Below are 13840 nucleotides of genomic sequence, written 5' to 3'. Positions count from 1 at the left end.
ATTTTTTAACATCCCAATATAATCAACTCTCCTCCACACCCTCTTTCTATGTAGAATCTTTCCAACTACTCTAATTATGACAAATTTCTTAAATGCATGTATCATCTTCCCAGATAAGAATGTAATCAGTTTAGACATATTAAATTCCTTATGATTTATCTTTCATGTTTATCTATTTATGTTTCTCTTGAGTCTTTTGTTTGCATATCAGATTTTCTGTTTATCTCTGGTCGTTTTATCAGGAATGCTTGAAAGTTCTCTATTTCATTAAATATCTATTTCTCCCCAGAAGGATTATACTGAGTTTTATTTCTAAATCATATATTCATTTTTATCTTATCTTGCTATAGGTTATGAGATATTGGTCTACACTTAGTTTTTGTCATATCTTTTTTGTTTTCCTAGCAGTTTTTGTCAAATGGTGAGTTCTTATCCCAAAAGCTGAGATCCTTTGGTTTATCAAATACTAGATTGCTATAGTCAATTATTACATATACTGTACATCTAATATATTCCATTGATCTTCCATTCTATTTTTTAGCCAGTATCAGATTGTTTTGATGATTAGGAATTATTTTCTTCAGAAAGATTTTTTGCCTTTTTTTTCATTTTACCAATTTTTTAAGGAGTTATTCTCATGAGTGCATTTTTTTACCTTATTTGAAATTTGTCTAGTTCTGTTTTTTATGCAGAAATTTATATAGAAAATGTTATTTTATACTGAATATTTTATTCCTCTTTTATCAAATTTAATTTTTTTTCATTATTTTCTTCCTTTGCTCCCATCTTTTTTCCTAATTTTTTATCTATCACTTTTATTTGTTTTTGAAAATAATTTTTTACTTCTAGGAATTTTTTTTTGTCTGTTTAACCTTTACTTTCTGTCTTAGAAACAATACCAAGTATTAGTTCAAGGCAGAAGATCATTGAGGGCTACATAATTGAAGTTAAATAAATGACTTGCTCAGGGGTCAAACAGCTAGAAAATATTTGAAACCATATATGAACCCAGGACCTTCCACCTCCAGGTTGGGTTCTTTGTCTACTGAGCCATTTCACTGTCCCACTTCTAGCCATTCTTGTTGGGCTTGTGTCCAATTCATATTTTCTCTTTAGAGCTTTGTTTGTAGCTGTTTTGAATTCATTTTCTTCTGAGTTTGTGTCTTGAACTTCCCTGTCACAGCAGATTTTTATGGTTGGGTCCTTTTTTGTTGTTTGCTCATTTTCAACCCTACTTCTTGATTTGGAACGCTATATTAATTTTGGATTCTGTTTCTTAGTGTGAAGGTGAGGAGGTGCACTGTCTCAAGCTTCAGGCTTTTTCATAGTGATGTTTTCAGAACTAGTTCTGAGTGTTTGGAAATTAATGCTTCCTACCTGGTCTGATCTGGGAAGAGGTGTGGTCACTGTTCTCATGGTCTGCACTTTGTTCTTTATTCAGAATGAGCCTCTAATTCATTGGGATTCCAATTAATATTGCTCCTCAGGGTCTCTCCTCTCTTAGGACCAGAAAATATACTATTCCTCAGAGTCTCTGATCCCTTGGGGCCAGAGATAACACTGCCCCTCAGTGCTTCCACTCTCTTTTCACTGAAACTATTCTTTTCTGTCCTTGATCACTAACCTAGAAATAAGTATAAGGTATGGAGTTGCCCATCAGTGTCTGGTCCTGTATCCAATGCTAGCACAAGGATCTCAAGTAATCTCTTTCCAAACAATTATCAGGTTACCTTACTATTTCTGGCTTGAGAATTCCTGTACTTGCTGCTGCTTTTGTCCCTACTTCCACCACTAGTGTTTCATCCATGTGGTTTGTAAGTCAGCCTTCACTCCCATCACAGATCTCTTTCCAACCTCCTATGTTGTATTCAGGTGGAAGAATGTCTCACTCTGACCTTTTGTTGGCTTTAGTGCTCCAAAATTTGATTTGAGGAGTTTTTTTAATGTTGTTTGGAGGGCAATGTTGGAAATATTTTGCTGGGGTACTGCCTCTAATCTACCTTTTGGCTCTGCCTCTCAATGTTTTACCATGGAGATTTTTTTTTATATTGTCCCTAGGTATTTTTATTTTTTGTAAAGATATTTTATTTTACCAATTACATGTTATAACCATTTTCTATGTAAGTTTTCTATAATTATATGATACAAATTATCTCCTTTAACTTCCTGGACCTGGTAAGCAATTTTACTCATGTATTAAAATGCAAAACATATTTCCATATTGTTCATTTTTGTAAGAAAATATTCATATAAAACAAAAACCACAAAATACAAACCACAAATAAACCAAAGTAAAAAAAATTGTATGCTTTGATCTGTATTATGACTCCAACAGTTCTTTCTCTGGAAGTGGATAGCATTCTTTGTCATAAATCCTTCAGAATTGTCCTGGATTATTGTATTGCAGAGAATAGGTAAGTCTTTCATAGGTCATTCCACAATATTTCTATTACTAGACACAATGTTATCCTAGTTATGTTTATTTCACTCTATCAGTTCATGTAGGTCTTTCCAGCGCTTTCTGAAATCATCCTGCTTATCATTTTATGGCACAATAGTATTCCTTTACCATCACATATCGCAGATTATTCAGCAATTCCCTAATTAACAGCCATCCTTTCAATTTCTAATTCTTTACCAGCACAAAAAGGGGTGCTATAAATATTTTTGTAGAAGTAGGTTCTTCTCCCTTTTTTTGGACTTCTTTGGGATACAGATTTTGTTGTGGTATTACTGGATCAAAAGATGCATTGATTTATAGCCTTTGGTTCATTGTCCTAAATTGTCCTACAGTCTTCATGAAGACTCCTCCCCCTCCAGACACAGGGGGCGCTGATGAGTCCGAGCGTAGTCTATGGTTCCTTTTAGAGTCTTTTCCTTCGTTTTTTTTCTTGTCCATGACACTGGCTTCCAGGCGCTGCTATGGTAACAAAGGGGCGGGGCCCAGGTCAGGAGGCGGAGCTGCGCCGCCCTCAACACCCGCTGTCCTTCGGCCTGGGCCTAGGCCTGCAGGTGCTTCCAGCTCGGTCGGATTCCCGCGCTGCGCTGCATTCTGGCTCCTGGTGGCGGTTCAAGATCTGACCTTTGCTTAGGCCCCATTTCCCGCTCCTCCAGGATCCATCCAAGGGCAGCTACGCCACCCCTATTGCCCGCCTGGACTGCCTCCCTCAGCAGCTGGACAGCGACCGACCTATGCCTCGCAGGCTGGGCTGTGTTTAGCCCTGGCCTGGCTTTTCCCAACACCTATCCTACCGACCCTAGGAGGTAGCCCTCCTGAGAGCCCCCTCTGGCCAGCTTGGCTCGGCTCCCTTCCATCCTCTCTCCCCAGGGCTCGACCTGACGTCGTATCCAGTATCTTCCCAACCCCACTGTCTGCTCATCCATTCTTCTCCCTCGTGCTTCACCAAAGGTAATGCCGGGTTTTGGCTCCATCTCTTCCAAACCCTGATCCTACCCACCTGCTGCCCATATAACAAGGCCCAATTTTTTGCTTGCAGTCATCATCATCACCCTGCCTCCTGTACAGTGTGTTTTCCATTTAACTATATTCTGCATCTTTCTAGTTTTGACTCATTCCTTACTAGTGTAAATCCCAGTTTTTACCTGACCTTGGCTTTCCCCAGCTTAGCTCCTACTCCCTCTTTTCTACTATACTCCTTCAGAGCTTAGATCCTCTCAGAGATCCTAAAGGTTTTCAGCCTTGTGTGTAGCTGCTATAACTTGTTTCCTTCCTTTCCTTTGAAGGTTGAGCAAAAGGGCCCTCCCTCCCTTTCCCTTTCTCTGGCTCCATGGCAGATAAACCTGAGGAATGGAGCACCCAGCTCTCCTACCTTGTTCTAGGAATAGTTTCTCTACACTCTGCTGTACACACCACCAGGGTAAGTGGCCCAGTTTTGGGGGTGGAGTTTTGAGAGGTTATATCCTTTTATATCATCAGAGGTTATAGAATACTTGAATGAAAGTCCTGGATTCTTTAGGCCAGGTGATAGGCCAGCCAAGCATTTTCTCTTGATCCTTCAAGCTCCAGAGACTGTTTTGGACCATATATATATATTAATCAGGTCCATTTTAGTTTGGCCAATTAGTTTAAGAGTGTGATGCAAAATATTCAAATGGAAGACATAAGTTTGAATGTTGGATGGGATTGTATAGAAAATTGGGTATAAAATCAGAGGACCAATTTTTGGCTCGGGGATGCTTCAAGGGTTGTATGCAGTCCTTTCCTGTCCTAGTGACCTAATTTTCCCTTTCCCCATGTTGCCAGGTGAACCGAGGGGCTGCAGCAGGCTTCCTACTTCAAGCTCTAGCTGCAGCTGCTGCACTGGTCTCAGGTCCCCAACCAGATACCAATAACCAGATGGCAACATGGGTGGCCACAGTCATCGGCCTTCCTCTCTTGGCCTTTGATTTCCATTGGGTGAATGGAGACTGTTCTACTGCCAATCTGCTTCTGGGGGCGGGGATGGTCCTGGCAATTGCTGGGGACTTTCTGGACACAGAGACTCAAGCTGTTGCTGGTCAAGCTGTGGCCTTAGTGGCTGCAGTAACTATCCTCATTGTATCTGTTTTCACTGTCAATACTTATGGAGTAGGTGGTGGTATGGCACTAGGTGCTGCCAGCCTCATGAGCAGGCTGGAGGAGGAGACCCTACTGTTCTTCCAAAAGGAAGATGCATGCAGATGGGCTCTGGCTTTGGGAAGTTGGGCCTATCGTTGGGCTTTGCACACTCAACACTTGGAGTTGGACTGACCAGTGCCTGGGGCAGGTGCAGGCCAGACTCCTTTAAGAGCAGATGATTCCTATGGGTACCACCTGGATTCTGAGGATGACTGAGGCTACTTGGGAAGATGCTAGATCCTATAGGATTTGTGCTGGGGGAAGAGGTAAAGCACATTGTGGATGTGTGTGTATAGTATATAGTGTGGTGGGAGCTACTTGTTATGTTTAACCCTTTCTTGTACTGTGCTCTCATCTGTAGCTCTTGGGGCTTGTAGGACCAGAAACTCTTGGCTAAGTCAAGGAAGTGAGAACAATTTCTCCTGTTATATGCTGTCATCACCTTCTGGCTGCCTCTCTTTCTCCTATATTTTCCTGTATGGGGTTAGCTTCCTAGGTTTCTTCTGAAGAAATATAACCCCAGTCATTGCTGGAATGTAGCAAGGGGATTGGCATACTCTGTGAAGATGGAGATGTCCTGCTAGTGAGAGGCTCTTTCCAGAGTAAGTTTTCTAGAACCATCACCCCCACAGCCCCTTCCCAAAGCCCCAAGACATTGTTATTTCCGTATGCCCAGGAATTGGTGTTACATTTGGTTTGGAGCAGATTGGAGAGGGAATTTTATAATCCTTGGAATCCGACTTATCATTTTCCTCTTACCAAAGACATATGAGTTTTATCCAAAGGAGATTATTCTTAGCTGAACTTGTATTATGGGGCAGGAGTCTGCCCTTTGCCTTTCAAAGACATTTTAATAAATGTTGAGGATTATTAGGGAAATGTGAATTGCCTGTAACTGGCCCTTTTTGTCCTATTCACTCAATCCCTATATGGCCAAGGCTAACTTCAAACCTGAGATCAGAGGCTGAATAGGCTTCTGGTCTGAAACTGCTCAGCAAGGAGGTCCTGGGTTGGGAGAAAAAGGAATAAAATTGGCCTTAGGGTGCTCAATCTTCTTCAGAAGAGATCTTCCCTTCTCCACATTTCCCAGCAGTCACTGTGTAACCACTTGAAGTCAAATACAGTACTCTGATTTCCAGTATTGGGTATCATTTATGTTTTACTACTCTTCTCTCCACTCCAGCCAGGGGACAGGATTCATATATTCATTTATTCAATATACATACTAAATACTGACTCTGTGAAAGGGCCCTCTGTTAGTGGGGGAGTAGGGAAATCAAAGAGAGAGAGGATGTTGATTCTGCCTCTCTCTTCCATTCTTCTTGTAACACCTCCTCTCCACCCCAGCTTATCATCTAGAAGTGGATCTAAGATATAGATACATGTAATATATACTGATATAGCTTGTGATTATAGTCTAATTACATCAGTTCTCTGCTTGGGACTCTATAGTGGGTAAAGATTGTCAATAGGATAAAATATAAACTCAGTCTGCCTCCAAACTACATTTCTGGCTTTTTTTCACACTACATCTCTTCATGGATTCAACATCCCTGTTAAACTAGATCCTCATTCCCATTCTTATTGTATTTCCATCAAGTGCTTCTCATGCCAGAAACATCCTCTTCATATCTCCTTGTTGAAGCCCAGCTTATATGAAGTCTCAAACCTTAAATTTTCTTGGATGTTTTGTTTGGGTTTCTCCTTTGCTTCTAACACATTCTACCAGGTATCACACTTGTGTGCATGCCACATTCTTTCTAGTAGATTTTAAGTTTTTTGAGGGTAAGCTTCCTTTCTCATTCATCTTTGTACCACACAGAATTTACCAGAGGCTGTTACTAGATGGCTGTTCCAACACAGTTTGCAGTTTGGGCACTGTCTAAAAATTTCACTATCATTGCACTAGATTGTCCTAGAGACATCAGAAAGGATAATGAGTAAAGACAAGGAAATAGGAAAGCCTAAAGAAGGGTCATAGGGGTGTTAGGGTTTCTTATTCCAGTCTGACTGGAAGATAAAATTGGGATGATTGGTGATTGGGATGAGATTGTGGAGGACTTTGAAAAAACTCAGACAGGATTTAAGTCTTATTCTGGAGCTGGAGACCTTAAGTTGAAAGCATCCCCCACCACTTCCTATAGTAGCCTTCTTTTCTCATCAGTGGTTGCATTGTACATTATCCTGCCACTCTATAGTGTACTTCTGTAATACTGCATATTAGTTGTATGTATATATGTGGATGTGGTTAGAAAGCCAGCCTTGGGACCAGGAAGGCTTTCGATAATATCCTTCTAATAAATGGTGGCCTAATCACTCAACCTATCAGTGCTCTAGCTAACTCACTAGGATTATAAATTGCAGAGCAGATGCTGACAGGTCGGGAGTTGCGTGGGAGATTTCAAAAATAATGACATCACAAGTTCTTTATTCCTGGATGTTTTTTCCTCTTATGAGACTGAGCTATATGAGAGGAAGCTACATATTCTCCATCCCACCCCCGACACCACTTCACTTATTGAATTGGAAGAGAAGCTATCCTGTCCAAATCCTCACCTTTCATATCTCAGATCCTAATGCCCAGGGACCCTCACAATTCAGAATATCTTTATAGGTGTGGCAAGATGGGGGAGGGGGAAAGACACATTAAGAGATAGTCAAAGACATGACTCCTTCCTGGATTGGCGCTCCCCTCTGAAGTTACCGTGCTCATTCCCAACTCCGGTCACGGGAGTTTAAACAATGTACTTTAAAACTTTAAAGGGAATTTAATTTATCTCTGCTCTTTCTTGAGCGCCTTTAATTAACGAAGAGAGACTCTCAGTCTCATCGGTTAACCTCATTCTGGAGCTCTGCCACCCCGGGGGTCAGGAAGCTGTATCTCGCCGGAGACCCCCCAACCCCACCTCACCATCCCAAGGGTACAAAGATGTGCTCCAGAATAAGATGAGATACCCACAAGAGCCTTAAGGTAAGGAGATTTGAATTGCGGGTACATTGTTTCCGGCGGAAAGCGCTTAGGCCACGCCCCTAGTCATTCATTGGGTGGATGAAGGACGTCCCCCGCCCTAGCTGTTAACAATCCGCCAATGGGAACCAGCGGGAGAGGCGTGGGTCCTGGAGAAGGTGTGAGTCAGGCCACATCGCTTAGCTGTTCAAATTCGCACCGTCTTCCCCTCTGCGTCCAGTCCCCCTGGGGTGGCTTTCTCTTTCTGGGTGGTCTGGGAAGGGTTTCCCCGGGGCCATAAGTTTGGGGAGAAAGGATGGGAGGAAGAAGCAAACACTCGTTTTCCGGTAAGGTCAAAGGAGGGCCACTCTACCTCCCCAAAGGCTCGGGGAAACCCAAACGTGCAAAGACCCTGACCTCCCTGGTGTGAGGGAAAAGCATGCTACACTATGGGCCTGGGATTTGTCCGAGGAAAGGGCCCGGGTTGGTCGGGAGCCTCACCTCGCATCGGAAAAGTCGGCACAATCCCCTTCTTAAACCGACCTGAGGGACAGGGATTGGAGAACTGTGGGAAGCCAACAAACAACTCCTTCCTTACCCCGAGGAGTCAGACTAGGGAAGGATGGATTTTTCAGTTCTCGGCCTACTTGCCCTTTCTCTTCAAGTCTCGCCCTCTACTTGCACTACGTTGGCCCCACCCCTCTGGCCCTGCCTCTTCCTCTCCTCTGAGATAGGGCGGGGCAGGGGCCGGGAGAAAGGGGAGGAGTGGGCGGGGCCTATGAGGCTGCCCTCCTCCTCACGCCAATTGGCCACTACGTGAACTCCAGCGCCGGGCCTCGATTCCCCCCCTCAACCCTCCCCACTCTTTCCCCTCCCCCTCCTGAGCGGCGCCCTGATTGGTTGAGGCTTCAGGCTCACGTGACGGGCGTCGCCACCGCCGCCTCCGCGGGGGGTGGGAGGGGGCGGGCGAGGGAGCTAGCAGTGAAAACAAAGATGGCGGCGGCGCCGGGTTTGGTGTCCGCATCTGGGTCTGAGGCGGCGACTGAGGCGGCGGCGACGGCGGCGGCGGCTTCGTGGAGACGCGCGGGCGGCCAGGCCCTCTGAGGTGGCGGCGGCGGCGGCGGCAGCGGCGGCGGCGGCGGGAGCGTCGGAGCAGCGGCGGCGGGAGCGGGAGCGCGCGGTGCTCCCAACCCCCTCCCCCTCGGGCGGCGGCGGCGGCGGCGGCAGCGGCGGGAGCGCGCCCGGCTCTGCCCGGCGGCCGCGGCGGGATGTCCGGGGCTGAGGAGGCCGGGGGTCCGGCGGCTGCAGCGGCGGGGGGACCCGCGGGCTCCGGTGCCGGGCCTCCGGGCGCCTCCGCCATGGCCGTTTCCGTGTCCGTGCTGGGGGAGGCGGCGGGACCCGGTCTCCCGGACGAGGCTGGCCTGCCCGCGGGCCGTCCGCTGCCCCTACCCGAGGCCGGTGGTGACCCAGATGCGCCGCCCAAGAAGCGGCTGCGGGCAGCCGAGGCGGAGGCAGCGGCGGCAGCAGCGGCCTCGGCAGCGACGGCCTCGGGTTCGGCGGCCGCGGGGAGCGGGAAGCTGGAGGAGCGCCTCTACTCCGTGCTCTGCTGTACCGTCTGCCTGGACCTGCCCAAGGCCTCAGTCTACCAGGTACGGCCGGGGTCCCTCGACGCCTGCCCTCTCCGGGACCCCAGCCCCTCACCCCGTCGACTGCCCTCCTTGCTTCCTTCGGAAATCCGGGCACATTCACATACCAGAACCCTGACAGTCCCCCTGCCCCCCACCCCCATTGCTTTCTCGCCCAACTCCTAGTCTGTCTTTCAGTTTCCATTACTTTCGGGGATCCCCATGCCCACCTTCCTGACTGAAAATACCACCCATCTACTAGCCAACCTCACTTTCAGCCTTTGTCTTTTGGAACCCCTTCCTTTTCCCACTGCTCCCTATATCCCCATTCTATCTTTTCCCTTAGGCACCCCAGGTTGAGCCCCGCCTTACCCCTTCTCTCTGGCTATGCCATCATCCCCGTATTCTCTTTTCTTAGCACAACTCCACCCCCCCCCCATTCCACCTTAGGCAACTCCCATCTTTCCCCTTCCATCTTAGCCCCCCATTTACCCTGAGGGGACTTTCCTCAATCTGGATCACTGTGTCCCTCCTTCCTCCTTAGTATGCTTCTATTCTACATTCTCCCTCATACCCTCCTTAGTACAGTTTGGTCTTCCTTCTGTTGTCCCCTTACAGGCTTCTACCACTTGATCTAGGATATTTGGCTACCATACTCATGTTTTCCCATTATCTTTAGGAATATTATAATCTTTTTTTTTCCCATAGCCTGCCCTGCCTCCACCCTTTGGGACTCCTGATTCCCTTCTCTTCCCCATATGATTTCTAGCAGCTACCCCTTCCTTCCCTGACCCTTATCAGCACCCTCTTATACCTGATCTGCCTATATTATGCCTTTCATTCACCCCAACAAGCGTTTGTTAAAACACCAACTATTAAAATGTCCTGGTGATAGAAAGAAAAATGGGGTGAGGGGCAAGTAAAATTAGTATAATTTCAATAATGCACCCCCCCTGGACTTTGACACATTGTGCCACCCCAATATCAGTTTGTTCCTTGGGACTAGCATGGCATTCTAATTCCTGTCCCATCCTCCCCTAGTTTCAAATACTACCCCATTGCTTACTCTCGCTTTGTACTTCCTTTTGAAGGCAGCATTCCTTCCCTTTCCAATCCTTGCTGACTCCTACTCATATTAAGGCTTTTTATTCCTAATTCTCCCATTTGATTCTCTATTCTTGTTCTACCCATTATGTTATCCCACCTTTCCCTTCCTTAATTCACCCTATTTGTTTTTTAATATCACCCACCACCCTATATTCTTCAAGATGGGGAAGATGCCCCTTCCTTCGCACCTTAGAGCTATCCCTCCCCAACATTAATGTCTTAGTGGTGGGGTGGGGCTGGATGGATGTTTCATTATTGAGGAGACTTGACAGAGAACAGAGCAAAAAAGCATCTATTAGGAGTCCCTCTTATCATTAGATCCAATGAGTCAATACCTCTCCTCTTCTAGTATCTTCTGTAGGGTTGGTCCCTTATGTGATTCTGAAGTGAGAATTGATGCCTCTCATTCATCCTGACTTCCATCCTTGGGGACAAGGCATTACTTGTACTGCTTGATTTGACCCCTTCCCGCTCTCCTTTCACAAAAGTAACAAAGTCAAAGGCTCCAAAGAAAATTGATTCTTGGATTTACAGATCCCTTTTCTCCTCTAGTTAAACCCAGGATACTCTACTATAATTTGAGGGATCTTCTCCAAAGCCGTGCCCTAATTTCCTTTCTTCTTCTTTTCTCCTCTCTTCTTTTCTAACTCCCAACTATATTCCCAGACTCCTGCTTTTTTTTCCCTGTATTGCAAGATAACTTTTTCCTTCAGTCTCCTCCTTCCTTTATACAAGCTTCTAATTTGATTTTATCTCCCTGCCTTTCATAGAAAAGTAGCCAGATTTAAATATGGTCCTGATAAATACATTTCTCTATACCTACTCTTCTCCCTTTTGTAGATAAAGATCAGTGCCCTCCTCACCATTAGGGCCCCTTTATCCACCACAATTTGGGAAGATGATGTTATCAAGCCTTGTACCTCATATTTAGATAAAAGGACTTTGGGTGGGGGTTATGGGAATCTGAACACATATCTTTTCTGAATGGAAAGATATTCATATGTTTGTGTGTATTCTTTGGCTCCTTAGGAAATAGATCACTGATTTGGCGCTCCTCAGATCCTTTTGGGGGAATACAGCTGTTGGTTCTCCACTCATCTCCCTCTTCTAAATCCCCTCCTATCCCCCAATCTGAGAAACTTTGGGAATACCTGTAGGAATCAGGATCACAACCTGGGGCAGTGAACTTTTTTTTTTTTAATTGAACAGTATTTTGACTTTGGAGTCTGATTTGGCTTGCATGTGGTGGAAGTAAAGATTGGCGGCAGTTGAAGGGAGTGGGGAAAGAGATACTCCTTTTCTCTTCTCTCCCTTTCTCCTTTGCCCTTCTACCTTGTACGTAGCTGAGTCAGTTGGGGATGTCTGGCAGGTCTCCAGAGTTTGGTGTGGATAGATTCTGTAAATAGTGTGTGGTCTTGCCCAGAGTTATCACACACTTAGTCAAGTCTTGCTGTTTTTCCCTTCTAACAGTGGAGTAGAAGGACTATTTTTTTTAGAGGTTGAGACTTCATCTTCAAGGAGACATGAGGCTAAAGCAAACATTTCTCCAGTCTTAGTGTTGGGATCATGCTGAAAGTTTCTGGGATTCGATATAGTACTTGAGCCTTTCTGTGAATATAAACATATTACTTCTCACATCCAGGCTTTGGAATGAACAAACCTACATGTTATTATTCTTTCTAAATGTTACAGGCCTTTGTTGTAGCCAGCAGTGTTCCAGTGTGGTGGGGTATAGGATTGTCGACTTGGATTTTGAAGCAGAACCTTGTTTTAAAAAACCATTGTAATGCAAGTTGTGGGGGTCATTTTGAGATTGTAGAGTGGGGAAAGGTTGGAAAATTCCAGAGAAAGGCTTTGGGGATCACCTTTGTGTGGCTGAGCCAACCATCAATGCAAAGGTCATTGCTGCAGTGACGTTACACTTTGCTGAGCTGGCCCTAAAAATATCCACCTAGTGTTTTAAGAGGCTACTTCTGTGATTGTCCTGTTTGGGGTGAGAGCAAGTCTGGGCAGCTTCCTCTTTCCCAGGAAAGAGGGCCATATTAACTTCCCACGGTAGTCTTCAAGGAGAAAACCATAATTTGTTGTTGCCAAATTATCTAGACATAGGCAAATTGGGAGTGCTTTTAAAATGGCTACTAACTCTGAAAATCAGGCCTATCAGCTTTAGTTTAGTGATACTTCCTTCTCAATAAAGTCCCCTTAAAGTGGGACTGGAGCTCAATAAGGTGTCTGTAGTTCTGGAAAGTTCTTCTGCAAAATATATTGTGTCAAGTTTGTATTAGAGCTAATCATGGGCAGAAACTCACCAGGTTGTAAGCCTGCTCACTGACAAGATACTCTGAAACTCCTAGACTGAGTCTCTAGTTTAGATTTAACAACATTGGCCTTAAAGAGGAATAATAGAAGGAAGAGTCCTGTTAACAGTCATGTGTCTAGCCTGTTGCTTTTAAGGCTGAGGAAGCAGCCTTAAGCTCTAGGGCAATGATCTTTATAGACCTCTGGGTGGGACCTTGACATGTAGAGAGATCTAGCCTAGTGACTGGGCCATTTTGGTCAGACTGGTTCAAACCAGTCTGGCTTGTTTTATGTAGTTGTGGTATTCCCACTTACTAGTAAACACTTATTAACTGATAGGCCTATTTGGGAAAATTAAAATGTCCAGATAATGCCAGCCTAAATGCTGGTAAGATTCTTTAGAAAGGTCTCTTTGAAGAACTTTGCTATCAATTTGTGAGACATGGGAGATACTAGGTACAGAACTATCTAGAATGGTAATGCCACATCAAAGAAGGCACTGTGCTCTATGAGCAAAGGAGAATTTCAATAGCTTAAAAGAAATATGAAATATGCAAAATTAGAGACATTTCCATCCCAAATGTTCATATGGTCTATTTGTACCTGACCTGTGGTAAAGCTTTCCAAGCTCACATTGGTCTGATTGGCCACAATCAGACACAATATATATTGACTCCAATTTAGAGGTGTCACTTTGGTCCTCTTTGAATGCAAAGGACAGCAATCACCCAACCAATCTCTAGAGCATATGGCAGAGTTAGGGCATTACTGTTTGCCTTTTTTTGTGCCTCCATGAACATTAATGTCATTTGGTGTTGGATGGTCCCCTGCCATCCAAACTTCCCAAAAGTATGTGCATATTCTTGCTGCAAGCTAAATTTTGACTGTTGAGGTTCCTTACCCATAAAACTTGACATGAAGATGGCCCTGACCTCTCCTTATGTTGTTTTTACTTCAACAGTGTGAAATAGAAAACTGACCATGTGAGGACCTTAGGAGAGCTCTTAAGCTATCCTTTCTGTATTTGCTCCACTTAAAGGTTTAGGATGACTAGAAGCCCATTATTGATTGTGCCAAATTTTGCAAATCTCATTTATTCATAAGAAAAGCCACCCCCAGAGGGGAATGGAGAAGATTTGGGAATAAGTTGGAAATGTGAGTTCTGTTTAATTTAGAGAGAGTGTAGGGCAGCTAGGTGGTTTAGTGGATAGAGAGCCAGGCCCAAAGATGGGAGATCTTGGATTC

At 44.9% G+C, this 13840-nt stretch overlaps 2 protein-coding genes and 1 long non-coding RNA gene across 9 annotated transcripts in view; 2 read left to right on the top strand and 1 right to left on the bottom strand.

Moving 5' to 3' along the window:
* The first annotated feature begins 2176 nt into the window (after positions 1–2176).
* TMEM276 (transmembrane protein 276) lies at positions 2177–6939 on the top strand. The gene is made up of 3 exons (XM_056822894.1): positions 2177–3409; positions 3745–3878; positions 4265–6939. The coding sequence occupies exons 2-3, from the start codon at positions 3789–3791 to the stop codon at positions 4748–4750; spliced, it is 576 nt and encodes a 191-aa protein (XP_056678872.1). The 5' UTR covers positions 2177–3409; positions 3745–3788; the 3' UTR covers positions 4751–6939.
* Positions 6306–8394, bottom strand: LOC130458308 (uncharacterized). Its single transcript, XR_008917459.1, has 2 exons — positions 8067–8394; positions 6306–7839 (listed from the first exon to the last, which is right to left on the bottom strand). It is a non-coding gene; the product is annotated as an uncharacterized LOC130458308 (long non-coding RNA).
* ZFTRAF1 (zinc finger TRAF-type containing 1) overlaps positions 7669–13840 on the top strand; it is a 53755-nt gene continuing 47583 nt past the window's right edge. For 4 of the 7 annotated variants that reach the window (XM_016432044.2, XM_016432045.2, XM_007488797.3 and 1 more), the window contains exon 1: positions 8400–9214. In XM_016432044.2, coding sequence (XP_016287530.1) covers positions 8834–9214 — 381 coding nt within the window. In that variant the 5' untranslated portion in view covers positions 8400–8833. The other 3 variants (XM_056822891.1, XM_016432046.2, XM_007488795.3) reach the window with 3 other exon arrangements.

This window comes from Monodelphis domestica, chromosome 3, assembly GCF_027887165.1.
Source record: "Monodelphis domestica isolate mMonDom1 chromosome 3, mMonDom1.pri, whole genome shotgun sequence".
Classification (NCBI taxonomy): Eukaryota; Metazoa; Chordata; class Mammalia; order Didelphimorphia; family Didelphidae; genus Monodelphis; species Monodelphis domestica.
Note: the sequence above shows the minus strand (reverse complement) of the source record. Positions and strands in the feature narration are given on the sequence as shown.

What these genes read in the sequence shown, in the direction of transcription:
- TMEM276 (XM_056822894.1), top strand. Translation starts at nt 3,789, where the DNA reads ATGGCAGATAAACCTGAGGAATGGAGCACCCAGCTCTCCTACCTTGTT. An exon ending in CTGCTGTACACACCACCAGG is followed by an intron (nt 3,879 to 4,264) that starts GTAAGTGGCCCA and finishes CCATGTTGCCAG; the next exon opens with GTGAACCGAGGGGCTGCAGC.